At 40.8% G+C, this 27,219-nt stretch overlaps 1 protein-coding gene and 1 long non-coding RNA gene across 3 annotated transcripts in view; both read left to right on the top strand.

Moving 5' to 3' along the window:
• ACBD6 (acyl-CoA binding domain containing 6) overlaps positions 1-12,925 on the top strand; it is a 110,582-nt gene extending 97,657 nt beyond the window's left edge. For both annotated transcript variants that reach the window (XM_087827921.1, XM_016217871.2), the window contains one exon: positions 12,641-12,925. In XM_087827921.1, coding sequence (XP_087684047.1) covers positions 12,641-12,795 — 155 coding nt within the window. In that variant the 3' untranslated portion in view covers positions 12,796-12,925. The remainder of the gene's footprint in view (positions 1-12,640) is intronic.
• A 7,597-nt stretch (positions 12,926-20,522) lies between these two features.
• LOC107540973 (uncharacterized) lies at positions 20,523-23,504 on the top strand. Its single transcript, XR_015716117.1, has 2 exons — positions 20,523-20,601; positions 22,323-23,504. It is a non-coding gene; the product is annotated as an uncharacterized LOC107540973 (long non-coding RNA).
• Positions 23,505-27,219: the final 3,715 nt, after the last annotated feature.

Here is a 27,219-nt window from a genome sequence, read left to right as displayed (position 1 = left end):
GAACAAAGCCTGTCATTACCTCTGTTTAGAAGAGGTGCAGAAACACAAAAGTCCCCCAGCAGTAATCAGGGAATGCAGATTAAAACATTCAGATATGATTTCACTGTGGTCAGGCTGGCAACATGTAGACATCTACTAATATTAACGTTAGGATGTGGAGCAACACGAGCTGTCATACACTGCTGAGGAGAGTGTCAGCTGTTGCAACCACTTGGAGATCAGTTTGGCAAGATCTAGTAAAGTCTACAGCCCAGCAGGTCTGCTTCTGGATGCATACCCTAGAAATACTACTGAACATGTATGTAATGAGACATGATTAAGAACATTTATTGCAGCATTATTTGTAATAAAACTAAAATTTTGTTTTATTAATCTTTATAGTCCTATCTATGCTGTACTTAAAATATTTGTTAATTAAAATTACATATATATAATATACACACACACACATTTGCTATATTTGCAAATGAAGAACTAAAGTCCAAGAGGGAAAGTGACCTTGACAGGGGAACACAGTTGTAGGTATCAGAGCCAAGACACTTGTCCAGGTCTCCTGACTACACTTCCAGTGTTCTTTCCATAATTACAGGCCTAGTATCCTTTTAAACCAGATATTATTTTGTGGAAGGTGATCTTTTCTGGAAATAAAATAAATGAAAATCCTTTATCATTGGTCACCTCAGTCAGTGAGTCAAAACTAGTTTTCAAAACCATATTCATGAGTAAACATATATATCAATATCTTTGTTCATCTATGCACTTTTATAGTCTTATTTCTGCACTGAGAGTTTAGACATTAATAAAAATTATACCTCATTCAGGAATCCTACCCAAAATTGATCTTGTAAAACAACCTCTATTTCTGTCTCTCATTATATTATTCACTGTAGAAGGAACAAAATAAATATATACATTATAATCAAGATAATTAAACACTAAAATAATATCATTAGTTAGAGGTTTTGTCATTACAAATATATAAAATTAAAATATTCTGACAACCAGGAATGTTTCATAAAATTAATAATTTAAGTTAATTATTTATAGAAGTGATTAGTTTTTAATTTAGATTTCTTTTTTAACCAGGTCACTAGACTTTTGCCAGTTTTTAAGCTCATCAAAACAGTTTAGCATATAATAATAATTATTATTGTTACCATTTATTAAGTACCTACCAAACGCCAGGGAATCTGCTGGACTTATTGTATCTTTTTAGTCACTTAATATTATTTAACCTTTTTTTATATAATAGGCACTCAATAGCTGTTTGTTGATTTGATTTGATTTTAGGACCCTTAACCTATTCTTGGAACTTTCATAAAACTATAAGTATAGTTAAATCCAGTGAGTGCAGACAATGTTGGGGATGTCTTGGGGGCTTAGCTATTATTTTTTATGAATTACGGTTTGGCTTGACAGCTGTCCTTGTGTTGACAGCTCTTCTGATTATAGCAGTTGTCAAACTCCATCCTTAAGCAGGTTGTAAATCCTGGCTTCTTCCGATTAAAACTGGGTCAGAGCCAATGGCAGGTTAACTAGAGGCCAGTATTCTACTACTGTAGTTCCATACTAGTTCTCTCTAAATGGGCTTTGCATAGCAGCATACTAAAACCTTTATTTGCCTCAATTTTACTTTGGTGTTTTTGAATCTTCAGATATTGGTCCTTCTGTTATTTTGTAATTAAACATGATCCTTGCTGAAGAGTATATTAATATAAGTGTGGTTTTCCTTGTAAATGGCCTATTAGCCTTCCCCTCCTCTCCCTCCACTGGGAACACTAACATCATTGCATCTGTGTCTCCCAGGGGAAATCAAGGCTTTTCCTTGCACGTGCAGTCATGTGATTTCAGAGTGGGCAGGCTTTGTATCCTCATGAGCCCTCAGTCTTCCGCGTAAAGCACCATCTGTTCTGTTCCTTCCATGCTGTTACAGGGCAGTGGGAGGAGGCATTAGAGTGAAAATAAATAAAAAAAGAAAGAAATTCATCATCAAAACCCGGAGGATTAATGGAGTCAGAAGGCTCACTGCTCTGAATGAAAATTCATCTTCACCTGTGCCAGTGTCAGGGCTGCCTCTGTGGCACTTGACAAATAGAGGTTCCCAGGGTACCATAAATTCAGCAACTGTTCTTCTCCCTGTAGACTCGCTCAAGCTTTTCTGAGATGGGCTTATGAGTGTTTTCGTATTTCCCAGCACATCGTGGGCACCAGCACATCCCCTCGTTGGCTGGGTGAAATGTTAGCCCCTCTCCTCCTCACCCCTCTCTCATCTTTGCCTTTGTCCGTTTTAGGAGGTGGGCAGCTCACACGTCTCTAAAAGATGACTCTGCCTCATGCATTGTACTTCACTGAAGATGCCAAAGGCAGAGAAATCAATTAACTAATGAATTTTGAGCAAACACTAAGTTAGTTCCCAGCACAGTACTGGATGGAGGGGAGAGAATAAAAAAGAATGAAATCAAGTAGCTCACCATCTAATTGGGGGTTCAAAGCCTATTTTTTTTAAACTATTTGTTGGACACCTATCTGTGCCAGGAGGCTCTGCCAACCATAAACGTAGTTGATGCCTATCAACCATGAATCTCCAAGAGGTGGTGCTGCAGTGCCCACCTTATACTGGGCACGATTCACCTGTGTAGTTTCCCTGCCCTGTAAATTGGTCTTTCTCTTTGCTTCCTTTGTGTGACTCTACTACAGCTTCCTGATTTCTTTGTGCTGATGTCAGTCTACCTGTGCATAAACCTGAGGCACTTGTTAATCATACTCCTTTCCTTATGAATACCATATCCCTTACTCGGAATTATTGTTTTGTATCCCTTAAATTCCAAACATAAATCTCACTTTATAGTTAGACTTGAGCTAAAATTTATTCACACTTGTTAGGTTAAGGGATTGTTATACAGCCCTGTTAGCTTTTTCTCAGCTGGCTTGCTGTCATCGTCCAGCTGTGGAACTTAAAAATGTAAACTGCATTCCTAGGTTAGAACTCACAGGTTATATCGTCTCTCGCTTCCTCAAACAGCATCTGTGAAATCAGTGCCCCTCTGTCTGAGATGGTCAGCTTAGTGTTTTCAGCCACAGTACACATCTGCTTAGCCTGGATTTTCATGCTTAGTATCTCAAGTGTTGGGTTAGATTTGAGCTAAGTGTGGTCTGGCAGATCATGCTAGTTATTATCCTGTCCTGCAGATTTATACACTGGGAAATTTATTCCTCTGATACCGCTTTAAAAGTTCCAGTTTTAAAATCTAACAAAGTGTTTCTCACAATAAGTTGAGACTGATAGCTGCGGCAAAAAGTTTAAATGATTATTTCTCAAAATATAAATGTCATGTAGTTAGTTCTATGCAAAAGAAATGTCCTCATCTCGCAGTACTTAATACTAGGCAGTGTGTCTTTAACTTTGTTGTATTTTGTAAGAAACTGTCTTCCATTGGAATCTAATTTGGTGTACAGTGATTCATGGTATAATATTCATTATATTATGTTGGGAGATAATTTTAAATTCTTGATGGGATGTTATAATTCTAAACACTTTCTGTTGAATCCTGGGCCTTTGTAAATATATCCAGTCTTCATCTTCTTCCCCATCTGTGTCATACCCGGAAATATGAACTCAACCCACCAGTACCTGCCCCAGGATTGGGATAGGCAGTTCTTGCCTTTCTCTGCTTTGCTCCTACTCTAATTCATTCAGTCATCAAATATTTTAGCATTTATAATTTTAGTAGCTGTCTAAGATCCAACCCCACTGAAGGCAGAGATGGGGTTTCCAGTTGGTCTGATTTTAGCTCAGAAAAATTTCTAAGTGAACCTCTGTTCACTTAGAACCACGAACCACTTCTTACCTTGTGCTATTATGGATTAGAGTTTGATGCCTAAGTTTGTCAGGATGGGTAATAGAAAGGATCACCAAAGCTGTCCCAAGTTCATAACTCATCCCAACCTGGTTTGAGCTGTTGGCTCTATGCCAACTTCACAGCATATAGCCAGGGCTTCCTGAGCTGGAAGCACCCACCAGGGGAGTGAGAGCAGTCAGGGGAACCAGAGAAACAACTTTATCTTTACCCGAGAACCAACAGAGAGCAGAAGAAATGCCATACTAAGTCATTTAAAACCAAACTCCCAGAGAGTTCTGCTTTCAGTTAAGATCCAGCAAAAAAAACACAAAAAAAAACTGGATTCCAAAGAGTGACAAGATCCTACAAGACACACAGACCGTTTCACCTTTCGTGGAGCAACTGAGAAAGAGGCAGCCACCATAAAACAAATAAGAAGAAAACCACAAAAATTAAATTCTTAAAGTGAGTTGGAATGACATTTTAGAATAATTCAGACCCAAGAAGAGTTCTTACTCCAGTGCTCTTTATCATTAACTGATGCTCATAAGAGAAACTGAGTACAGAGAGAACCCTCCTCTGTGACATACAGTTGTGAAACTCGGCCACTTCCCTGGACCCTTATTTCACATGAAGCAAAATCCTTGAGCCGCTTATGGGGGAAGCAGAAAGCTTTTCTGTCCTCCTGTCCCTGGGCCCAGGCAGATACCCATTGCTTTGGGAGGAGGAATAAAAGCACAATGTTTCCGCAGGGAGGGCAGGGACCCTGCTCCCCGGGCCCTGCACCAACACAGAACAGAGATCTCTCACGACAGGCAGGGTCGGAAACTCCCCCACTCAAGACGTTCTCCCTCATACAAGTTAGAGTTGGGCTGACATTTGTGGGTGGTGGAGGCACAAGAACACTGAGAAATCACCACCCCTGAGTGCCTGCCTTAGACTGAGACCAGCCCAAGAGGACAAAGAACTTCATTCCTTTCCCACAGTGAGCTTCATCCTGAATAATAAGCAGTAGCAGTCTTAGAGATGGGAGAAGAGCCAAAGTGGAAAGAGACTCCCTCTGTGGTAGACATGCGGAGACTACGGAAAGCTGAGGGTGGAGCAAGAATATTGAAAAAGCCCTCTGGCACCCTGGGCTGCACACTAAGCACAAGGTAGCAGCAGCCCACACCTGGAGGAATTTGAAATGGGTGATGCACTGAAGTTACTTATGGCACCCACAAACCTCACACCCAGTTTAACTGTTAACTAGATTGACTCAACACACCCATACTAATGGCATGACAGAAGAGGAGGCATAATTTCTGGGGGTAAATAGTATTATTTACATAAGCCTCCACTGTCCTTCTACACACAGTGTTCCGCATTCAATCAAAAATTATGAGACAAAAAAGCAAGGGAAAAAACAATCCTTTGTCAAGCAGTAAATCAGTAATTGATAAAGCAAGTACATCATAATTCAGCGAGGAGATGAAAGACTTGAACAGTACTGTCAATCAACTTGACTTAGTTGATCTCTATAGACCATTCCACCTAATAAACAGAATAAACATTATTTCAAATATGCATGGAACACTTTACCAAGATCAACCATATACTAGGCAATAAAACAAACTTCAACAAATATAAAAGAAATCATACAAAGTTTACTCTGTGACCATCTCAGAATTAAATTAGAAATTAATAACAGACACATTTGGAAAATCCCCAATCATAAGAAACTTAAACACACTTCTAAATAATTCATACGTCATAGAAGAAATTTCAAGGGAAATTACAGATATTTTGAACTAAATGAAAACACCCTATCAAAATGTGTGGGATGCAGCTAAAAGCAGTGCTTAGTGAGAAATTAAATGCTTTTAGTAGAAAAAAATAAAGGTCTCAAAGCAATGATCTAAGATTCTACCTTTAGAAATTTTAGAAAAAGAAGAGCAAATTAAGCCGAAGATAAGCATAGGAATAAAATAATAAAGATCCAAGCAGAAATCATTGAAATAGAAAACCAAAAACATCAGTGAGAAAATCAGTGAAACCTTTGAAAAGGTCAGTAGAACTGAAAGACCTTTAGCCAAAACAGTTTTTTAAAAAGGAAAAACAAATTACCAATTTCCAGAATGAAAGGGAGATATCAACATAGATTCTACAGATAATATAAAGCAATTAAGGGAACATTATGAACAATTTTATGCCAACTAATTAGAGAACTTAAATGGACAAATGCCTGAAAAGACACAAACTACCAAAAGACACAAATTATTTCCCTCAAAAAGAAATAGATATCCTAGATAGCCCTACATTTATTTAAAGAGGTTGAATTTGTAGCTAAAAACTTTCCCACAACAAAATCTTTAGAACCTGAATGCTTCATTGGTGAATTCTACTAAATGTTTAAGGAAGAAGTAATACTAATTCTACACACAAACTCTCCAGAAAATAAAAGATGAAGGAACACTGCCCAACTCATTCTATGAAGCCAACATTACCCTAATACCAAAACCAGAAAAAGACCCTAGAAGAAAAGAAAACTGTAGGCCAATATCTCTCATGAATATAGATGCAAAAATCTTTAATTGTTAGCAAATCGAGCCCAGCAATATACAAAAAGGATAATAAATTATACTCAAATGTGTGTATCCCAAGAATGCAAGGTTGGTTCAGCAATGGAAAATCTTTATATTTCACCATATCAACAGATCAAAACCAAAACATACAGTCATCTCCACATGTATAGAAAAAGCAGTTAAAAAGTTACACACACACAGCAAAATAGGAATAGAAGGGAACTTCCTCCACCTGAAAAAATTGATAGCTTACAGTATCCTTAATGGTGAAAGGCTGAATGCTATCCCTTTGGAAACAAGGCAAAGATTTCCATTCTCTCCACTTTGATTTAACATTGTAGAGAAGTTCTAGCCAGTGCAGAAGGAAAAGGAAAGAAATAAACAGCATGTAGATTTAAAAGGAAGAAGTAGAACTTCCTTTATTCACAGATGACATCACCGTCTATGTAGAAGACCCCAGAGAATCTCTTTTGAAAACTATTAGAATTAATATGTGAGTTCAGCAATTTTTCAGGATACAAAACTCAATACATAAAAATCAACCATATTTCTGTACACTCATAATGAACAATTGGAAATTGAAAGTTAAAAAACAAAATCAGTACATAAATATTGTTTTTCTCTGCTTACAGTGAACCAATTTGAAATTTTTTAAAATACTATCGACAGCCTCACAAAACAAAATTCTAGGGGTAAATCAAATCAAAATAAGTAAGCAATTTGTATGCTGAAAATTCTTAAACATTGCTGAGAGAAATTAAGGAAAATCTAAGTAAATAGGGAGAGATCCTGTTGTTTGTGGATCAAAAAACTCTATTATATTCTTAAACTATCTGTTCTCCCCAAATTGATCTATAGATTCAATGCGATCTCAATAAAAAACTCCAGCAGGACTTCTTGTAAAATTTACAAGCTAATTCTAAAAGTGATACAGAAGAGCAGAGCACCCAGAATAACCAAAGCACCTTTGAAAATGGAGAACGTTGGAGGACCTACCTTTTGTTCAAGACTTAGTATATAGCTATAGAAATCGAGACAGTGTGGTTTAAGCATAGGTGTATACATCGATGAAACATGATAGATAACCTAGGAAGACCAGTATTAGAATAATAAAAGATGCTCCTGGTGCTCTGATCACTTAGGAAATTACAATGGCTGTAGGAGCTCTGTGCCAGGATCGGTACATTTGTTACATTTGATAAACCTGCATTGACATATCATCACATCATAATCATAGTATAATATATCATAATCATCCAATGTCCAAAGTTTATATTATGGTTCACTCCTGTACATTTTATGGACAAATATAAAATGACATGTATCCATCATTATGGTATCATACAATTTCTTTAACAGATACAGGCCTGCTCACATTGTATATTCTTATATGAGTTTTGGCCAATTGTGTCTTTCAAGGTTCATCTCATCTAGGTTATCATATTTGTGGGCATAGAGTTGTTTGTAGTATTCTTTTATTATCTTTCTATGTCCACGAAATCTGTAGTGATGTCCTCGCTTTCATTTCTGATATGTACAGCAGTCCCTCCTTACCCACAGTTCTGCCTTCTGTGATTTCGGTTACCCATAGTCAAAGCAACTGGAATTCATACTTAGTGGGAATGCAAACTTTGGAAGTGTGGTAGTTTCTTATAAAAGTTAACTATTCACTTGCCACGTGACTCAGCATTCCCACTCCTAGTTACTTACCCAAAGATGTGAAAACATAAAAGGTCCACACAAGGACATGTGTCCAAGTGTTCATAAGGTCTTTGTTCATACTGGTCAAAAACTGGAAACAACCCAGATGTCTGTATACATCCGTATAATGGAATACTGCTCAGCAATAAAAAGGAAGGAACTTGCAGCAACATGGCCGAATCTCAAAAGCATTATGCTAAGTGAAAGAAGCAAGACACAAAAGACTGTATGCTATATGATCCCCATTTCTAGAGAAGGCGAAACTATAAGGACAGAAATCAGATCAGACCAGTGGTTGCCAGGGCTGTGGGTGGGGGTAGAGGATTGACTGCAGAGAGACAGGAGGGAACTTTGGGGGGTGATGGAGATGTCCTATATCTATTATAATAGTTACATAAATAGATAACATTTGTCAGAATTCAGCATATTTTTATTTTTTTTATTTTTTTTTAAAATATATTTTTATTGATTTCAGAGGGAGGAAAGGAGAGGGAGAAAGAGAGAAGAAACATCAATGATAAGAGAGTCATTGATCAACTGCCTAGCCCACAACATGGGCATGTGCCCTGACCAGGAATCGAACCCCGATCGCCTGGATCCTAGGTTGACGCTCAACCGCTGAGCCACGCTCGGCCAGGCTCAGCATATTTTAAAAAGTGAATATTAACCAGAAAATTAAGAAAACAGGGAATCTCGCTCTGTATGTTAATTGGCACAATCTAAAGTAGATGAACATAAATTGTAGTAAAAAACAAAATACAAGTGGAAATTTATAACTGTCATTAACAATTTTTGCCTCTTAATTTTTTAATTTCCCAATGACATAAATGTGTCTGTTGGTAAGGACACCATTAGGACTTTTCAATAATCCATATGTCATTTTCAAACATAGTTCTCTGGCTTTGTAAGGGAAACTACCTTAGGTAGGTAGCTCTTTGGCCAGGGGGGTCATGTAATATCAATATATTTAACAGAGTATCCAGAAAAAGTGCCAAAAATCCTGAGGCCAAAACATATGTCTTCAGAAAGTCACATAGTACAATAAAAATAGAGATAGCAGTGGTATATAGCATGGTTGGTTTTTAGATTCAAATTCTACCTCCCTACTGAACACATCCATATAGACATCCCTCAGCACCATGTGTTTGTCATGTCCTAAACCTAAATTCTCTTTCCCCCTCCATCATTTTCTGTTCCAGTTTCCTTTCAAAAACTCCTGTTCTTCCTTATTCTGTTTCCTTATTCTAGAAATAATGTCACCAGCATCTGTGTAGTTGCTCCAGACTGGAAACATGGGTATCAGCTTTGGATCTTGCAACTCTTTTCCCCAGTTTTTCTGGATTGATTTGTGAAATTTTTTCAATAGTAAGGATATTAGCTTTTGTCTGTCTTATGTATGTGAATGTTCCCAGTTATGTTTACCTTTGCGTATAGTATTTTTGTGTCTATGGTGCAGCTGTTTTAAATTTTTATGTGTTCAAATTTATCAGTTTTAGGTTTCTATGTATTCAAACTTATCAGTAATTTTCTTTGTGATGTCCGAGTTTCATATCAAGTGTAGAAATACTTGGGCCATTTTGTTCAGGAAACATGATCACAGGCCTTGAGCCTTCGAGCTTTTCAAAAGCCTATAAACATATTCAAAATAAAATTGTTTTTGTCCCACAAAACAAAAAAAGTTACAAAATATAAATAATTAAATTAATTAAATGTTTAAGTATCTATAGACATAACATTATATCAGCTTCATTAATTGGTAAATTTATTGCTCACTAACATTTTTGAAGCTACTCCTCAAATTTCACGGGCTCTCTTATTTAGTCCCTTCTTTATACTCCTGCTGACACTGGCTGATCTCAAGCCCCCTAAAGAGCTACCACGATCTCTTAAGTGATCTCTAAATTAATCTCTAAATTTCTAGACTCTCCAGGTCACTCTTTATAGAATGATCATCCTAACACAGAAGCCAAATTATGCCATTCCCCAGCTCATTAAAGCCAAACTTCTTCATATGGCTTTCAAGGCACCCTGTACAGTGTGATTGAAATCCAGCCTCTCTGCGTTTGACCGGCTGCTGTTTCTGGGAGCCGGCAGCCAGTTCTCAGCATTGCTGTGCTCGTGCCCCTGGCAGTGGAGGTTTCTCACTCTGCAATGCCTTTTCCTTCACGGTTACCTGGAGTTATACTCTGTCCTTCAAAGCTCAGCTTGCATACCCCCTACTGGTGAGGTTTTTCCTGATCCTCAACCTCCTCCTCCCCACCTTTACATGGGCATGTGTGTTTCTGTGTGTCTGCCACAGTACTTATTCATCCTTTTGTGGTAGAGTTGCCGAATTACATATTCTCCCAGCTGTTTTATAATAAGCTCCTCAGAGCAGGAATCTTACCGTATCCTTGACAGGACTGATACAGTGTATAGTCAGTGAAACACTCATTGAATCAAGCTCTTTATCTTTTATTTCCTGTTTTTCTAACCTGTTGTCGTTGCTGTTGTCTAATATACTACAAAAGAGTAAAAAAATTGTATATGAAGCCCAGCCGGGCGGGGCTCAGCAATTGAACATCAACCTGGGATCCAGGAGATCAAGGTTCGATTCCCGGTCAGGGCACATGCCCAGGTTGTGGGCTCAATCCCCGGTGTGGGGCATGCAGGAGGCAGCCAATCAGTGACTCTCATCATTGATGTTTCTATCTCTCTCTCTCCCTTCCTTTCTCTGAAATCAATAAAGATATATATGTTTTTAAATGTATATGAAGAGTTTAAAGTGTAGCTTTAAAAAAATGTACCCCCCACCTAGCTTAAGAAATAGAACCTCACCAATGTTTGTGTGTCTACCCAACCACATAACCTTCCCTACACCCCCACTCACCTGCCACTGATTAGCACTATCCCAAATTTTCTATTAATGATTTCCCTTACAGTTTTACTACATATTTGTGTCTCTGAACAATGGTGTTTAATCTGTCTTAAAATGTTTATTTAAATGCCATCACACTGTGTATATTCTTTTAACTTTTTCCTCCAAGGTTATGTTCTGGAGATAAACTCATGTTGTGTGAAACTCATAAGTTCATTAGTTTTCAGTGCTGTATGAGATTTCATTGTATAAGTAAACGATATTTTATTTTTACATTTGGATGGTTTACACTTGAGGTCTACTCTGAACAGTGCTGCTGTGTACATTGTTGCTAATATCTCCTGGAGAACCCTGCAGAAGTTCCTGTAGAGTACATACCTGGGAGCAGGGTTGCTGGGTTGGAGCTTGTGCATTTGTCTAGAGTCAGTGGGTAATGTCAAATTGTTGTCCAAAGTGCCCTCACCACTGTACCCTCCCAGGGGGGAGTGTCCCTTGCCTCAGTCCTCCTTAAGGCTCAGTATTGTCTAAGTTTTTAAATTCACCTACCTACCGGGTATGAAATGGTGTCCTCTGGTTTTAATTTTCATTTTCGTTGTTACTAATGTGGTTGCTCCTCGTTTCGTGTTTATTGTCATTTATGTTTCATCTTGTGTGAAATGCCTGTTTTTGCCTTTAGCCCACTTGTCTCAGCACCATCTAATTAATGGGTCTTTGTTTCCTCACTGATCTGTGATGCCAGTGTAGTCATAAATCAAGTCTCCATATATGTGCAAAGAAACGGACGGCTCTGTGTTCTAGCCCTTCGTTCTGTTTGTCCATCCTGGGGGCAGTACCACACCATCTTCATAATCACTCTTAATATCTATAGGTCCTTTCCCCCTTCCTGCACTTTGTGTGATTGGTACCATTTATTATTTAGGGGAGAAAGAGAAGATTATATAAAAGGATGGTCTAATTACTAGGCCAGCTTTTATTTTTTCATTTACAAATTTTAAAGTTCAGTTAGTTACCCACTTATCCCCTCTTCAAAGACAAAACAGTGTTTTTTCTTTGACATTTACATTTATTATTTTTAGCCTTTTGAGAGTGTCACAAACCTACCTTTGTTCTGATCAAAGTATAGTAGGTGCTTAAACACTCTCTTTGTTCTTTCCCTTCATCCTGTCCTTAAGAATAGAATCCAGAAGCCTCACAATTTAAAAAATGTATTTCTGCCCTGGCCAGTGTGGCTCAGTTGGTTGAGCACCCTCCCATGCTCGGAGAGGTTGTCCGTTCAATTGTTAGTTGGGGCATATGCCGGGGGCTGCTGGCTCAGTCCCCAGGTAGGGGCATGCAGGAGCCAGCTGATTGGTTTCTTTCTCTCATATCAGTATTTCTCTCCCCCTTTTCACTTCCTCTCTCTCTAAAAAATAAATAAAAACATACTTTTTAAAAATAATAAAATAAAATGTATGTTTGCTTGCGTCTGGGCAACCAAAAAAAGTAAATTTGACTTTCCTAACATTCACAAGTCCACTGTACCTGCACATTTCTGGCTTTGAGGCCTGATCACCCTCCAGCCACTGTGAGGGTTCTCATTCTGGATTCCTTACAGCTCAGCACTTGCCTTTGCTGCGGAAGTCTAGTCTCTCTTTGTCTCCAAGTAACCTTGTTTTCATGTCTGTCACTTTCCCTGTCAGCTGCTGCCTGTGAGTTCTTGGACATCGTGGAGCTTTTGCTCCAGTCCGGCGCGGACCCCACTCTGAGAGACCAGGAAGGCTGCCTGCCGGAAGAGGTGACAGGTTGCAAAGCTGTGTCTCTGGTGTTGCAGCAGCACACAGCTGGCAGAGCTTAAGCAGAAGACTGGAGAGCCACAGTGTAACAACATAGGGCTTCGATGATGCAAGAAAACTGGGAAAATCATACTACTTTTACCACCCATCCTTGGTGTACGCTGGCTAATAAAATCAGTTCTGAGGAACGGGGATTTTGAAGTCTCAGCAATTCATTCTGCTTGCATACATTCCGGCGAGTACAGTTTTGGCGATGAACATGTGTACTGTGCATAATACAATCCAATTCTGCTGAGCGTGCTCTGAAATTTATCACTGGTCTCGGGGGTGGGGAGAGGAGGAGACACATCGTAGTTCACAATATTAAACATGGCTGCTCTTTTAAGAAACATACAGAAGCAAAACATGACCGACAGTTCTACACTGACAATGAGGGAAAGTTTCATGAAATCCCAGTGTGGTGGGGATCACATGACCTTGTGGTATTTTGTACAGTGGGTCTGAATAGGGAGCTGAAATGTCCAGCCTCTTGGCAGACAGAATTGGGAAGACAGGAAAGAAGAGGGGTGTTAAAAAAAAAAAGGCAGAATTTTGTCGCATCGGAATATAGAAGTCACAGGAAGAGCCAGATTTTTTTAAAATCTCAAAAGCTTGGATATTTCAGAATAAGATTTAGTGACCTCGTTCTAGGATTGGAACACAGGTTCTGGGTAATTCACTGGTTAGGTCAGGATACCTTAAACTCACCTTCCCATAGCTGGGAGGAATTTCCCTAGGGCCCTTCTAATTGGCTATACTGTCCCTGTCATATATGGCGGCAGCCTCTGTTACATCTGTTTGGGCCTAATGTGAAATAGCCATAATGCCCCACTACTCAGGTGTGATTGAAGTTATTTCTGGATACCAGGAGAGCATCTATTTTTTATTAAAAACATAGACAAGTACACCAGTTTTTATGTAAAGGATAGACAAGTATGCTACTGTTGAAACTGGCTCCCTACATTTTCCCCTTTAAGCCTAAAGAATTCCATCTGGGAATTGCTTGACATTTCTTATAAGGAAAGTCGACAGTTGTCATATGAAGAGAAATGAAGTAAGAAACAGGTTGAGATGCAAAGGTGGCCATTTAAAAAATAATTTTTCTAATGTGTCACTATTTAGATGACAAGCAATAAACTTGCTTAGTGGAGCCCTCAACAATGGACAGGATTTTTAGTAGCCCAAGCTAACCTGTCCTGAAACAAGCCCCTTCAGAGCAGAAATGAGACATACTAATGTTGTTTACTTTGTGACTTTTCTAACATAACTTCTTTTCTGAGATGTAAGCCAAGCTATTCCCAAGACTATTCAGTTTTTAATAATCTGTGGAAGAGATACGCATGTTAGTACGTGCTGAAATGGTACTATCATTCTAGGAGAGCTTTCTCTTCATCATGTGTGCTTTTCCCACAGTCCAGCTACATTTCAACCTACTGTTTAGCTAAACACTCTTGTTCCACCTTAATTGAATGTGTTTTAAGAATCATTATGCATTAGTTACAGTGAAAGTGACCAAGGTATGGGATGCAGCTTTTACTTATTATTTTTATTTTTAAAATGTTCAGTGTTGACATTACTGCAGAAGTACCCCTTCCCCCCACTTTTGCCCACCACCACCCTCCCCACCTATCCCTTTCTTGGCCTTTACCAAATTATTGTCTGTGTCCATGGGGTATGCATATATGTTCTTTAGCTATTTCCTTCACCCTCTTTATCCAGCCACCCCCACCGCCCTCCCCTTGGGCACCGGCCAGTCTGTTCCATGTATTCATGCTTCTGGTTCCATTTTGTTTATCAGTTTATTTTGTTCATTAGATTCCACATACGAATGAAATCATACGGTATTTGTCTTTCTGTGACTGGCTTATTTCACTTAGCGTAATACTCTCCAGGTTCACCCATGCTGCCACAAAAGGTAAGACTTTCTTCTTTATTACAGCCGCCTTGTATTCCATTGTGCAAATGTACCACAGCTCTTTTTTTATCCACTCATCTACTGATGGGTACATGGGTGTTTCCAGATCTTAGCTATTGTAAATAACACTATGAACACAGGGGTACATATATTCTTTCTGATTGATGTTTCCGGATTCTTAGGATATATTCCCAGAAGTGGGTGGGATTGCTGGGTGAAAAGGCAGTTCCATTTTTAATTTTTTTAGGAAATTCCGTACTGTTTTCTACAGTGGCTGCACCAGTCTGCATCCTCACCAGCACTTGTTTTTTGTTGATTTATTGATAGTAGCCATTCTGGCAGGTATGACATGTAGTTTTTATTTGCATCTCTCTGATAATTAGTGACTTTGAGCATTTTTTTTGTCTATTGGCCATCTGTGTGTCGTCTTTGGAAAAGTGTCTCTTCAGGTCCTTCGTCCATGTTTTAATTGAATTGTTTGTCTTCCTGGTGTTGAGTTGTACCTTTATATATTTTGGAAATTAACCCCTTATCGGATGTATCATTGGCAAATATGTTCTCCCATACAGTGGGTTCTCTCTTCATTTTATTGATGGCTTCTTTCGCTGTGCAGAAGCTTTTTAGCTTGATGTCGTCCCATTTGTTTATCTCATTCTGAGTTTCCCTTGTGCTCGGAGACATATTGGCAAATATTTACTGTGAGAGATGTCTGAGATTTTACTACCTATGTTTTCTTCTAGGATTTTTATGGTTTTGTGACTTACATGTAAATCTTTTATCCATTTTTAGTTCAGTCTTGTGTATGGTGTAAGTTGGTGGTCTAGTTTCATTTTTTCCTATGTACCTGTCTAGTTTTCCCAGTATCATTTATTGAAGAGACTGTCTTTACTCCATTGTATGCTCTTGCCTCCTTTGTCAAATACTAATTAGCCATATAGGTGTGGGTTGATTTCTGGGCTCTCTGTTGCATTCCATTGGTCTATATGCCTATTCTTATGCCAGTACCAGGCTGTTTCAGTATAGTCCACAGTGGCTTTACAGTATAGTCCATAGGGGTCTGTGGGTATCATCCAGAATCCTTTTTTCCTGCTCCTTGTTAGAGTATTTCAAGAAATAAAATATTTCAAGAATTCTTTTGTTGGCTGACCCAATTTCCATGGTTTTAAGTGCTCCTACTAGATGATGTATGGGGTGGTGCCATGCCTATTTGAAAGAATGAGAGAAATACTTTTTTTTTAAAAAAACAATTGATCAAGATTTTAACGATGTACTCGGAAATTTTTAAAGAGTACTGGCCAAAAAGTTGGCCCCTGACCTCTGATTCTGCTACAGGGCAGAAATGAGCCCACCTGTTAATTCTGTGTCACTCACTAATGATTCCTGTTTATATGTTTAGCTTTTTTGACTTTTCAGGATATTTTCACAGCATTATTTAATCTGTCCCTCTACAGTAGCCCTATAAATTAGGTACTGCAGGTGTTACTAACGCCTCTTAAATGAGGATGAATCTGAGGCATAAACAGGTTACTTTAGTTCCCCAAGGTCAGAGAATAGCAGTAGAGCCACATTGGAACCAAGTCTGCTGAATCGCAGTCCTTCCTATTAGAGCTCAAAACTCCTGTGAAGTGTTAAAGATCTTCTTTTATCAGTATGTCTTGAGAGTTTACTAAATGACAGGCGCTGTTCTAGGCCACTGCCATTCCCTTGTCACATTATCATGTATGTTTAGAATTACTCATGTTATTTCAAGATATTGCATGAGATACCTTGAAAAGTCTTACAGAAATTCATAAATTGCTCATCAAAAACTCACTAAATCTTTTAAACCTACTATAACCGTGTCTCTAATAAAGATGTAAGAAGTCAGCCAACTGACCACGTATTGTTATCTCTTATGCTTGTCAGGTAGAAGGGTAACAACCAAAGTATAATATCTGGAAGCATATCTATTATATCTTTTTTTAATGTTTCAGCATTTTCCAGCTAAAAGGTTGCTATAATCCAGTGAACCTTTCTATTAAATAGGTATTTCTTAGCTTCCTGCCAGGTTAACTACTTGGCTATGGGTTATTATTCCGTGTACAGTATGGCATCTCTGAGGATTAATGAACAAGGCGTGTGGCTATAGCAAAGCTGAGCTGCGGTTGCAGGAGGGGTTAGTGCCCAGGCTAATAATATATGCTTCAGTTGAACATGAAGACTTCTAAATGTTTATTTAACATTTATCAATTGAAACATGAAGGCTTTCATCAAACTTCAAGTCCCTAAAAAATCCCTTTATAAATAAATGTTTATCACAGAATAGATATGTAACCCACCAGCCACAATTCAGTAATGAAAATACTGCATTTAAATATTTATGAGTGGATTTTAAATTCCAATTTCTATGGTGTTTTGGGTCAAATGCTTTAATAGAATTTATAATACTATATTTTATCAATTCTAAGGCACACTTTTTTTTTCACATTTTAACGTATCCAAAATTGGTGGTGGTTTTTTTTTTTACAAACAATAGCATGTCATAGTTGAATTGACAACATTTTTTGCCTTAGTAATACATAAGCTAATGTATCTTACAATCAATACATCTGAACTTCAATGGCATAACAGTAATTACACCTTACTTTTATACAGGATTTTATAGACAAGCATCTTAATTGAACCTCACAATAATTGTAAAGCTAGAAATAATTGGCATTTTCTCTATTTTGCAAATGAGGAAATTGAAACTCAGAACTAGAAGGAAAATTATTCAAGATCCTATAAGTAAAAACAGTAAAAATGCCCATCTTTGTTTTGTTTTATTTTGTAACCCTCACCCGAGGAAATTTTTTCCATTAAATTTTTTTTTTTTTTTTTTAGAGAAGGTGGGGAGAGAAGCATTGATGTGAGAGAGATGATACACTGATTGGTTGCCTTCCACGTGACTGGGGCCCGGGATCAAACCTGCAACCCAGGTATGTGCGCTTGACCGGGAATCAAACCCATGACCCTTCAGTCCTCGGGTCTACACAGTAATCCCTGAGCCACACCATCCAGGGAAATATGCCCATCTTCATATAGACTTTTATATAGAATCAAGCTCTGTGATATCAAGTTCAGAAGTTTTACACCATGTTTTCAGGATAAGCTAAAGTGCAGAGACAAGCAACCACCCTCAAAGGTGCTTTTTCAAGCCTCTTAATGAATTTTATATATATGCACATTGGATTTTCTGTTAAGACATAAAAAGCCTTCAGTGCAGTCTTCTGTAATCATGTGATTTGAAAAATTATGACGATCGTTATTAGAGCTTTTCCTTGAGCATCTTTAATTATTTCAGTAACCATTCACAGTTCCTTCATCCGAGAGATTTTGGGCCAAAGTATAGTGATTATCAGACTGAAGGAAAAAAGCTTCCTTGCTATACTTACCACCTAACGTTTATTATGTGCTGAGTGTGATCAATTTTCACATATGTGTTAATTGGCGTTACACTAAAGGACTGAACAGGAAAAGCTATTTAACCTCATCTTTATTCACTTACCCTTGAAATATTGAAATACTCCTGTCACGCTCCTCCTCGAAAAGCTGAACATAATGGCTTGAACCTTGTACAGATCACCATAGTTACTGGGCATTCGTGGCATTTTATCCCTTACTGTGTTTTACTTTTACATATAAATTCTTCAAAACTTTCTTTCCTGTGTTTTATTATATCATTTTTTTCTTGGCACAGTTATAAAATGAATATCATTATTTTACATTTTTTACTCTTCTTTGGGGACCTGTGTACTGACTGCAGTCACTTCCGAGAGCACTGTGCCTTCCTCTGGCAATAGGAAGCTTCCCAGCCCTGGGAACCGGAGCGAGACGTTCACAGGGTACGTGCCAGCATATACCCAGCACAGACTCTTCCTACATGTTTAGAAGGAATGAACATGAATTCGCAATAGAACACTGAGGTTAAAAACTCGATGGAACCATAACAGGCTTTTGCCTCGTGGTGGAACTCTAGGCACTCAGTGTGAGTTTCTCTCACACATGGGAAAAGGGCCATTTGAACCCAACACTACTGAATGCAGAGGCTGAACATGGGGACTGTGAGGGCCTGAAAGACCAGAGGTGATTTTCAGGGGGCTGCCCTGGGCTGCAGCAGCAAATTCATCACCCACAGTGCAGCCAGGATTTATTTTTCCCTCATTTGTGTAGCAGTACTGGTTTCCATTTTAATATTTAGAAGGTAAGTTCAGTTGATGGACACTTTGTGTAATAAAAAGCTCTTCTAAAGTACGTGCCCACGTACACACACGGGATAGAAAGTGGCACCACCAGGGCTGGTGGCTTTCACGGAGTACATTTGTAGATCCCCAAGCTTAGTCCTGGATATGTTTATAGCACTTTAGCTCCGTTTGTGAGTTTGGAACCCTTCCAAAAAAAGAAGAGAAAGACATATATTATTGTTTATAATCTGCTTTATTCCGCCAAACCTTGACTGAGCAGACCTGTGGATTGCTGTTTAAATCCCTCAGTGCCTTTAACTACCGATGGGGAAAGTGGTTAATGTGCATTCTAAACGAAGCTTGGCATCCACTCCGGGAAACCACTTTAATTGAGAAGCATTAAATGTTAAAATGATTCTAAAAAAATAATAAAGCCAGCACACACATTGAGTATAAAAGTCCAAGCCCATCAGTAATAGAGATTCTTGGTTATATTCCTCTAGCCTGAGTGAGCTTTAAGCCCTGCAGTTGACAGGTGTCGAAAACGCAACTCTCAGTTCCCTGGGTGGCAATCTGTAGGCAGCCACCTCTCCACTGGCCAGTGAGCAGGCAGTGTGGTCAAGGGCTCCACGTTAGAGGAGGGGAGCTGGCAACTTTACAGATGTTTGTTTTTCTGGAATAATAAGCTAGTCCCAGGTGACTAAAATATGAGATTTAACCCCAAAGTCTTTGCCTGGGCTTGCCATTGCTGTGCTGGAGCCATCTGTTGAAACCTATTTACCATTTTAATGGCCCTTTTTTTTAACTGCTTATTTTCAGCTCCAAGTGTGTGCCAAGACTACTCTTTGGGGTCTGTATTTTATCTTTCAGGAAGCGATTCCCAGCCTCTCCAAAATCCCCAAACCCCTCCCAACCAACAGAAGATCCTGGTCCAGGGTTGGCAAGCAAGAGAAATAAATCTTTAAAAAACAGAAAACAAAACCTCAGCTCCCCCAGCTCCAGAGACAGCCCAGCCTTGGAAGTTCTGGCCAGTTCAGTAGTCTGCTAAACAACCCTGGGTGTAAGTCAGTCACATGTCAACGTTTGTCTCCTAGGGGCCCCTTCTGTGGAAAGGGAACTCATGCATACTCTTGGGGACAGTCTGTGACATGTTCATTTAATTACAGAATAACATCCCAGTTAACAACATGCCTAAATTCAGTGTTTAAGGAGGGAGAGGGCCAAAGGAAGAATCACCATAGGAAAGAGTTCTAAAAGAAAATCCTGACCTTGGACAAAAATGAGAGAAGAAAAGGAATGAAAAAGTCATAAAGAGGCAAGTGTTACCGTCAAAAGCCTACTCTCGCTGTTCTCTGACATGGCATGATGTGCTCTCCCAGGGTAGGAGCTGATGATTTGAAGACCTCTGACTAATAGTTTGGACGGGTTCTTTTTGTTTTTCCTTTTAGAAGGATGATAATAAAAAATTTCCTCTTCCTAATGATTTCGCCCCGTTTTATAAACATTGGGCTTTTTTCCTCCCTCCTAGCTCACAGTATTTCTTCAACAGAAGTGGGTAGCCATTGCTTCTCTGGGGCAGCCACGACCCACACCAGCACCCCGCCCGAGCTCCACTGCTCACCACTCCCGCACGGCCAGCAGAGGACAGGACGTTACGGGGAAGACAGCAGGATCTACAAGTGACAGAACTGAAACAGCATCCGTCTGAAGAGGTATAGCAAAGGGGTACAACCATTTTCTATTTAGACTGTAAGGAACAATTTTTTAACTATGTCTCAACTATCATCTAAGGAAATACACTCAGAAACATCAAGGCTCACCTCTCGTATGAGTGTACCTCTGGCTTAGCTATCAGTTAAAATTTATCACACACAGACTTGCCTTTGATCTTTTTAACCCTTTTCTAACGTGGGCCGAGTGGAACCCTGGGCCCGAGGAGAGAGACGGCAGGGCAAGCAGTGCAAATACTGTTGAGCCTTCATCAGTTCTCCTGAGTTTGCGGTTTTTTTTTCATTCTTCCTGGCTGGTTCGTTCTTTTATTCTTTAAGCAGCTGTCCTTTTGAAAAGCCACTATCCAAAAGAGAATCGAGCTCAGGAGCTGGTCTCTAGTAACCAACCCAGAAAGAAGGACCAGATCCTCCTCTTCCTCTGTGAGCTGAGAACTCATTTAATAATTCCAGAGCTTTATAGGTTAGCGTTGTGGTGGGATCAGGATGCACTAGAGCACAAAGTGGAAACAGTGCAGTGAACTGTCAGCCTGATACACTCAGAGCAATTGATAGTGTATGGAAAGCAAAGACTCAGTGGAGACAGGCTGGTGATGGGGTGGAGGGTGGAAGACCACAGTCACGGTGCAGCACACAGGCTGGCAGAACTCTCATGCCCCATTATGAGTGCCTTGGGAATACTCGGATGAGTAATTAAATTTAGTAGCGACAGAACCCTTCATAGCCACTTGGCGAATCTCCCTAAGAGCTACCCAGGGAACTGAGTGAGGGAAGAAACCGAAGTCCTCACATGCAGCACCTCCTTACTGCTCTGCCAACACCCCAGTCCCATTGGGTGCTCTCATCTTCATCCTCCCTTGCGCCCAGAAGGTCCGGTCCCTCTGACCTTCAGCCTTCCTTGGTACATAACTCAGTAAGGCCTTTGCCTTTCTCAGTTTAGTGAGGTATTTACCACAGGAGATGACTCCACAAAGAACCATAAATCCCTTCCCTCCGTAGCAGAGATTTGAGTCTCCACGGAAAGACCTTTAAGCCCTCCAAGACTCTCACTGGAGGTCCTGCCTGGGAACATACTCCCTTTCCTGTTTAACTGGGTAGACTGTGGGCACAAAGTAAGCCTAAGACTTAGGTGGAGTCCCGACAACCTGGTGGCATCCGTAGACTGAGAACTCAAGAGGCCCAGAGCCCAGCCTCATGCTTTGTACCTAAACCAGTCACACAAGATATGTCAGTTGTCACTACCACTGTCTAGGGAATCTCAAAATACTTCACCAAGTACTCCAGGTTAACAAGAAGCTAAAGAGGTGATGAGTTTTCTCTGCCCCTTCTGAGCCAGATTCCATCAGCACTGTCCAATAAAACTTTCTGCAGTGTTAGAAACATTTTATATTTGTGTCCAAATACAGTAGCCACTGGCCACATGTAGCTATTAGCACTGGAAATATGGCTAGTGTGAGGAAGTTAACTTTTAGCTTCATTTCATATTAATCAATTTAAATGTAAATAACCATGTGTGGCTAGTAGCTACTGTATTGAACAGTGCACCTCTGCTTAGATCTTCCCTTCAACCAAACAAAACCCCTAATCACTAATGGGAAAGGTGCACTCCAGTTTTTCCTAGTCGGGACCCCCGCTCTAAAGAAAGGCTATGACTTTTTTTTAATTTAAGAATCTCTGTTGCTTTTTCCATTTCCACTAAACTTCAGGTCCTGCACACTAATAAAGCCTCTTGCAGAGAAAAAGTTTGAATGGAGACTTTCCTAGAAAAGCTTGCCCAAGAGCCCTGAAGACTCTGATGAGGTGTTTCTAGCCCTCTATCCACTTCTCACCCAAATGTAGACACTCAACACATCTTCTCCCTCAAGAAAGTATGTGCAAATGTGAAGGACAAACTAACTAAAAGGTATGTGGTCAAAAGGTTTTCTCTGCCCATTCCCTAAGTCTGGGAACAGAGGATTGGGCCCCAGAACACTGCTATGAGAAAAATCAGACAACTTCCTCTAACCAGCCCTTCACTGAGCAGTTCTGGTAGTTATGGTTTTAAGTAGTTCCTGGCATTCAGAGTTGTACTTTGGGTTTTCTTCTGGTGCTGAAAGGGTCCCATGTCAGCACAGCTTTGCATTTGACTTGGGCCAAGAGAAAAAACTTGGAGCCAACTAAATGAAAAGCAAGACACAACAGCTTCTAAAGAACGTCCATATTTATTTGACATAGTTTTACCATACACATCTCATGCCAACACACAGGAGGCATATACAAACAAACGCACCAGCTTCTTTTCCAAAGTCACATGGCAATAAATAAGGATGGGTGGGGTCCTTTTTTTTTTTTTTTTTCTCCAGCAAATGAGACTTCATTTCTTTTCACTGTACAAAATTTACACTGCAAAGGGTGAGGGCAACAATCCAGAGCTTAGGGGAGCTGGGGCTTTGAGGTCTGAATGCAAGTTCAGAGCAGCATCTGGGATCCTGCAGCCCAAACCTGCCCGTTTGGCTGCACAGTCCTCAAGTGGGGGAGTACAAATGATTCTTGTCTCTAGGTGGGCAGCAGATGAGAGTGGGAGTGTCCTCTGTCCACCTGAGCTCTGCCTCCCTAAGCAAAGGAACGCTTGGCACACCTCCAAACCTGCAGCTGTCTCCTCCCCAGAGCTAGCAGCATGAAACTGTGCTTTCGTGGGCCTACCAAGCAGTGTGTGGGTGAGATGACTTTGCTGAGCTCTCTCTTTTTGGCTCCTGTCACCCTGGGAGAACAGTTGGAGCAACTACTGCAAAAAGGGCCAATTGACCAATCCAAGAAAGAGAGAGCCAGTGATGTGCTTTTTATTTCGCTTTCAGCATGCCCAGAGCCCTTCAGCAGCAGGCAATAAAACAGAACTCATTTCCGCTTAATTGAATTTTTCTTCATCTCACGGATTCCAATTTTTAAAGTGCAATGTTTAAAAATGAGCCGCCTCAGTCCTTCCAGACCCTGCTGGCTGAAGAGGTATGATCATTATTTCCATGGTTAGAACCAAGTTGTCAGTAGTGGCGTGTGGGAGGGGTTGGGTGGGAGTGTGGGTGCTGGATGGCACCTCGCCCATAACACAGCTTTTGCTCAGCTGAAGCATTCACCCCACTCCTGCGAGGAGGCAGTTATCTCAAAATAAGCAGCTTGAGCCTCAGAGGTGGTCCTATCTTTTGTTCTACAGACTACTTATTCTTGCAAAGCGAACTTAATTATGAAGACTGAATGGCTCCCAATTATCTTACTACATATCATGTTTTAGGTTGGCCAAAGGAAGAAAAAACCTTTTAAAAACACAGCGGATGCTTTTCTTATGTCTTCATTCTGTCCTCTTACCCTGACATTTCACTGTATTAATTTGCAGGAATGATGTTATCAGTCTGGTAGTTGATTTTCACTTTATATATTCATAATTATTAGCTGAGGCAAGAAAGAGAAGTCCCTGAAAGGGCAAGGACCAGTCTTCCCAACAGCGTGACTTACCCAGTAGGCCAGCTTAGCCCCTGCACTGGGTGTTTCTTCTGTGGTTTTATTACTTTAGGAAATATAGATTCTTCCAGAGCCCCATGGGTCCCATTTTAGTATACCAGCTACTATTGGAAACTTGGGTGTTGTTGCCTTTTTATTAATTAATTTGCTCTTAGATTCAGAAACCTCCTACCCTAAGGCTTATCAGCCAAGTACTACAGATGAATGTTGCTAGTTAATTGCTCTCTTAGAGCCAAAGACAGGTCCAAATGATATAAATTTCTCTAGATCTCATTTCATTTTTAAAATTCATCTATGTCACTTTAGCAAGGGGGAAATAGCTCCCAGATAGCACCTTCTACCTCAGTCATAGACCACCGAGCAATAGAGGAGTGCCTGGAGGAGGACCTCAAGGTAGCGTTGTGTTCACCTCCGAGACACAGGAGAGCCAAGGAACAGTCTAAGCACACGGTGGCTAATTGGTGGAACCAGCCCGTCTATAATGCTAACCCCACTTGCAAGGAGATCCACTTAAAATCTGAGGCCTCTCATGGCTGTGCTTCTACATGGGGCGCCAGTGTTTGCTGCTCTCTGGGGAGGTGGCTCACGGGGAACTCGACTATCACAGCCTTATCGCCAGTGCAGCTAGCCAACCCCACCAAAACCAAAGCAGTTCCCACCAACACCAAGCTGCACTGCTCACTGGGTTCTCAGGAGACTTCTGTTTTTAGTATTATGGAGGAAGGCCTCCCTTTCTTCCACCGCTGAATAGGGCATGAGCATGATTAACTCACACACAAAACAAAAACTGGTCAACTGATCTCAAAAGAAACAGTGCTACACAGAGGAGCATGCTCCTTTAGAGAGTCTGCTCTCCCTGTAATACACTCACCAAAAATAGGCAGTGCTTCAGATCCCAGGAGCTCCTATTCCAAGTAACCAACCTGTGACAGTGGTCTAGGTAGGCCGGTCTTTAACTGGTTCATTGCCCAGCAGTTTTTCTCCTGTGTACTGAGAGCTGCCTGCTGAAAACAGTGTTCAAGAATCAGCCCTCCAAAAAAGCACACATGCCTTTCCTTCACATGGCTTGTTACCTTGCATGTGAGTCTCCATCGCCACCCCCACTGTTCACAGTACTGGGAATCATCTGGGCTTCACCCTCCGTCTTCCTTACTCCTGGAACCTCGAGAAGAAATCTTACATCTGCTGACTCTCCAAGCAAAACTCACAACAATTGCAGCACGTCCAAAAATAAGGGTCCACTACAACATTGATCAGAGAAAAGGTGGCCTGAAGGCTGATCCCAGGAATTTACAGACTATACATTTTGAAGAAGCTTAACTGCCCGTAATTTAGTCCTGGGAAGACATTTACAGAAGATGTAACAGCTAAAGAGGAAGGTTTACTTCTTCCTTGAGTCTGCCTAGCACACACTTAAATCTCTGCGGTCCTCAAAACATGACACGGAAGAAAGGGTCCTTAGGGTCTTGGGCCCCATCAGTTCACGTGAAAGAAAGGCAGTGCCTTCTTACCCTTTCCTACTCTGCTGATCTTGTTTAAGAAAACGGGGGGCCAGCAGAAGCAAACCATTTCCCAGAGGACTGGAATAAATTCCCCCTGGCTAACTTCCAGTGTGCACATGGAGAACCTCCTGACACACCAAGGGGTGATGCATAAAGTGGGAGTCACGGCACCATTCACCACAGTATGTCCCACCAAAATGCAGTCTGTCACAGGGCTGGCAGCTCACAAAGCAGGGGTTAGCTCTGCCCTTGCCTCAGGCTTGGTGATGTGCTATTGCAAACCCACAAGCTGAGAGTTGGCACTGCCACTGGCCAGAGAGCTCCCCTTTCTGAGCAAGTGCAGGGCTGGAGCACCATAGGGCCTGGCATGAGGCCAGCCAGAAGCCCAGAGAGATGCAACCCAAGGACCACTTGGGACCCTCTAGACAATTTTAGAGCTGCTCCCTAAATGATTCCTCCCAACCAAGATGGGCCAAAAAGCATTGCTGGTACTTGGAAGAGGCCAAGACTGTCCTCCAACTGAGTTGGCTAGCACAGCAGAGAAAGCTCTCATTTTTAAAGGGCTGGGGAAGGTTGGCTGCAGGTGGCAGTGGACTTGCAAACTCATCTAAACCAACTCCCTCAAAACAAACTCACAATATCATTTCACCCTGCAGGCAGGGGCACTCTGGGAGACTGGCATCTGCTGATTTGGCTAAACGGACTGCACATTTGAAATCCAAATGGGTCTACAAATGTTTTCACTGATTGTCGTTCTGGCCTCTCCATATTTTAGCTTTGATCATTTTGTAACCCACAGCCCGTCTAGTGGAATAAATGATATGAGCAAATTAAAAAGGCACATTGTGCTCCAAGGGGACTCGTCGGGCAGTCACTGTGATGGTCCAGGGCCACTCAGCTCCAGCCTGAGTCACCTGCAACGAAAACCACTTCTAGCCATCAGGGATGGATTCAGTGATGTGGATGGGATTGCTCACAATCCCAAACTGGCATACTCTCTGGCTTGGACTATCTGGAGAGGGAAGAAGTCATCCTTTTCACAGCAGAAGAAAAAATAGGGGGGGGGGGGGTTCAATATCAAACTGGCCATCAAAGTTTCCACTGACCTTTAACAAATGACCTTTTCATTTTGAAAATTAGGGTTCCATAAGGGTGGTCTGGAAATACATTTCTTATACTTAAGGGCTGTGATGTCTCTGTCTCGGGAACCTCAGTTCTAGCAAGAGCACTGGTTTGGGAGGTATCTCATGAGAACACCAGTTGGAGCAGAGTTCCCAAAGGCCAAGGTGGACTCACAGTCACCTTGTGCTACCAAGCACTGAGCAGCCAAAGCCTGTAAGCGGGGTGGGGGAGGGAGCCATAAGCCAGCACCCTAGCGCTCTAGGCTCTATGCCCTGTGCTGTGTTCTGGGGGGAGGCTGCTCCCCCACCATTTCCCCAGGAGACCAGCATCCTAGTGCGGTGACCTCCTGGGGATCAGCAGAGGACTTCCATTGAAAATAATGGAAATTCACATTGGCTCACTTTTGATCCTAAAAGGCAAGTCTGTTTTGATCCTTGAAGATATTCTCTCAGGCCAGGAGGACAGGTAGGGTGGGGAGGGCAGATGT

Source organism: Miniopterus natalensis, chromosome 19 (genome assembly GCF_054644295.1).
Source record: "Miniopterus natalensis isolate mMinNat1 chromosome 19, mMinNat1.hap1, whole genome shotgun sequence".
In the NCBI taxonomy this organism is placed as follows: domain Eukaryota; kingdom Metazoa; phylum Chordata; class Mammalia; order Chiroptera; family Miniopteridae; genus Miniopterus; species Miniopterus natalensis.
This window is presented reverse-complemented; position numbering and strand designations above follow the sequence as displayed.